This window comes from Rutidosis leptorrhynchoides, chromosome 3 (genome assembly GCF_046630445.1).
Source record: "Rutidosis leptorrhynchoides isolate AG116_Rl617_1_P2 chromosome 3, CSIRO_AGI_Rlap_v1, whole genome shotgun sequence".
Classification (NCBI taxonomy): Eukaryota; Viridiplantae; Streptophyta; class Magnoliopsida; order Asterales; family Asteraceae; genus Rutidosis; species Rutidosis leptorrhynchoides.
The window spans coordinates 572,248,260-572,251,061 of record NC_092335.1 but is presented as its reverse complement, the minus strand read 5'-3'; the positions used below and the strand labels follow the sequence as shown (position 1 = coordinate 572,251,061).

The 2,802-nt window shown below is 34.3% G+C and overlaps 1 protein-coding gene across 1 annotated transcript; it reads right to left on the bottom strand.

Annotated features, from left to right (window-relative positions):
- Window positions 1-210: 210 nt before the first annotated feature.
- LOC139902103 (uncharacterized) lies at window positions 211-1,946 on the bottom strand. Its single transcript, XM_071884759.1, has 4 exons — window positions 1,665-1,946; window positions 1,486-1,544; window positions 979-1,025; window positions 211-864 (listed from the first exon to the last, which is right to left on the bottom strand). The coding sequence occupies exons 1-4, from the start codon at window positions 1,944-1,946 to the stop codon at window positions 356-358; spliced, it is 897 nt and encodes a 298-aa protein (XP_071740860.1). The 3' UTR covers window positions 211-355.
- Between the last annotated feature and the right edge of the window lie 856 nt (window positions 1,947-2,802).

Genomic DNA, 2,802 nt, shown 5'->3' with positions numbered 1-2,802 from the left:
CTATATAGATATTACACACATGAATCATTTATGTGTTAGTAATAATATCTAGTGGTTCATGATTGTATGTAACAATTTACTTGAGAAAACATTATATATGTAACATTTGTTTAATGCCATAGTTATGGAACTCTCAATCAAGTCAATCTTCATTTAATTTGGAGATAATACCACAACAATTAGTCCAAGAATAAGAAATAGTAATCCATTTGTAAACAAACATAAGCATACATATATAACATCACTTGCCCTCTTTACAACAATGTACATATAATCTTTTCTGGATTAATTGCAACTAAACATATAACTCTCTTTTTAATAAGTAACTTCTCAAATTAGTCTCTCCATGCATGCATCAATTGTCTATTTGGCTCAACAAACTGCTTAGAGATCTTGCCTTTACCACTCCAACCTTCTCCCTTTTACCGAGTTTCTTGGCGGCCTCGATAAATGACGAGACTAATTCCACCTCCCCATCATCGATCAATTCGTCATCATCCTCCTCCTCCTCATCATCTTCAACTTCTTTATATTTATTTTTCTTGGCCTCTTGTTCTTTTAAAACCCGACCACGAACGTTAGTCTTCATGCTTTTAAGTCTTCCTCTTCCTAAATGATGATCACACAATGCGTACCCCCCAAGTGTATGCTGACTGCACCTCCATCCCCATCCGTTTACTCGGCTACACCGTGGTCCTTCCATATTCACTTTCTTATCATCATTATTGTTCATCTTCATTATCGATTTCTGTTCCATTGTTTCCTTAGTTATCACATTATCTTCTTGAATATCAAGGTTCACTTTTTTCCCAATGGTTCCTCTTCTCTTTTTTATCGGGATCATCATATCTCCTTCTAGCCAGCCTTTCAAAAAACAAAGGAGTAAATTACACATAAAAACAACTAATTCACACACATACATGCATACACCTACAAACACACATTATATATATTATGAATATGAATATAGTCACATACCAAGATCATGATTATTTGCTTCTGCACTACATAAGATGCTTTCTTTCCTGGAAATGCAAGAACGACAAGACAATATGTAGTGCACATTAAAAATAATATAAATATACTATGTATTTATTTGTATAGATTACTAAAAATGAAAGTAACAAGAACGAAAATATATACTGTAGAATTTGAAGTAGTAAATTATCTGTATATACTAGCTAGCTAACTACTAGTAGCTAGTGCAATCTGCAAAGATATACTCGTATGGATGAACAAATTAGCCGGGGACCAGGTTTCATGCTAAAATGCACCAAATGGGTGCAATTTTTTGATTAGGATCGTACATATGGTTGCTCTCCAACCAGATATATAAAAAACATCATTCTACAGTATATTTGCACTTCAAGCAATTTATTACTCGTATCATTCCGTTCTAAAAATAAATTTAATAAAATTACGGTTATTATTTCCATGTGGGTATTAAATAAGAAAAAAAAGTCACAAACTTTATCTTAATTATACCTGCAAGGTTCATCAATCTTGATTATGTCTTTCATCTTCTTCCTAGATTCCATGTAATCCTACAAATTTTTAAATCAAAACTTATATATGTACGTACATACATGATCTGAAGTAACTAGCTACCAGGTAGTTATTATATATGGTGCAATCTGTTTGTTTATGCACATATATATATGTACCTTAGTTCTTTTGTTTAGGTGAGTGGCGGCACCGGACGGTTGAAGTCCGATCTGTGTGGTTTCATGGGCGGAAGACGGCGGAGAAGGGCGGTGAGATTGATCGGAAAGCTTAGAGATGAGGGTATGATCATCATGTGGATAACGATTAATCTTATTTGGGTGCAGTTGTTGTAGTAGTTGATGTTGCACCACTATTAGTGGATGGTGGTGGTCACCGTCGTGAAGACCGGACGGCGGCGGAGTGGCAGCAGAATGAGACAAAAAATGTTTCCTGATCCTCATGTAATAGAGATCGAGTAAAGCAATAATCAAGATATGATAATGAAGAACAAAGAAAAAGAGAAAACTTTATGTATCAATATTTTTCTTTTTTTTCTTCGTATACATCTTTTATTTTATTTGTTGCACCATACATACGGGAGTGGTGTGATTGGCACGTGAGAAGTTGGACCGGTCCGCGGGGGGGGGGGGGGGGGGGGGGGGGGGGGGGGGGGGTGAGGGGGACAGGTACCGGTAGTGACAGGGTGTTGAAAGTGTGTTGTGTATTTTTATACTTTTATTTTATTTTTATGATAAATAATAATATAATATAATAATTAATAATAACTAACAACGACCAAAATACTTTCATCTAACGGGTCCAGGTTAGGATGCTTGTCTCCGGACCGGTCAGATTGGGTTCATTCTTTTGTTCATTTTTAATACTACTACGTATTTGTTACTTAACTACCTTCAAATTTTCTTTACTTCTAAATGCTCGTATATTTTCTTTTGAACATAAACTAGTTTTTTAACCCTCGCTTCGCACCGGGGTTCGATCTTCAATGTATTTTATTGCATTTAATTTGAAAAATTATTTCGTGGCTAACGATGATGTCGTTGAAGCGCAACTCGATTCGAACGAAAATTTATAACCCGTCAAAGATTTAAATGTTATCTTAAATTAACAATATATGTTTATTTCCGCGTTTCGCTATTTTTAAATTTAACGCAATTAACTCGTTACCTAATATTAAGACTCCGTATGATTTAAGAATAGAATATTTACTGAGTAATATCAAAAAATTACGAAATAAATTTTTTTTAAAAATAATAAGACCCATATGTAAATGTTATTAATAGATGAAAATAGTTACGG

Bases quoted from the DNA above. Each gene is read 5' to 3' on its own strand.
- LOC139902103 (XM_071884759.1), bottom strand. From the start codon at position 1,946: ATGAGGATCAGGAAACATTTTTTGTCTCATTCTGCTGCCACTCCGCCG. The intron at 1,026-1,485 runs GTATAATTAAGA...TTGCATTTCCAG, and splicing joins AAGATTGATGAACCTTGCAG to GAAAGAAAGCATCTTATGTA. The intron at 865-978 runs GTATGTGACTAT...GTTTTTTGAAAG, and splicing joins AGCAAATAATCATGATCTTG to GCTGGCTAGAAGGAGATATG.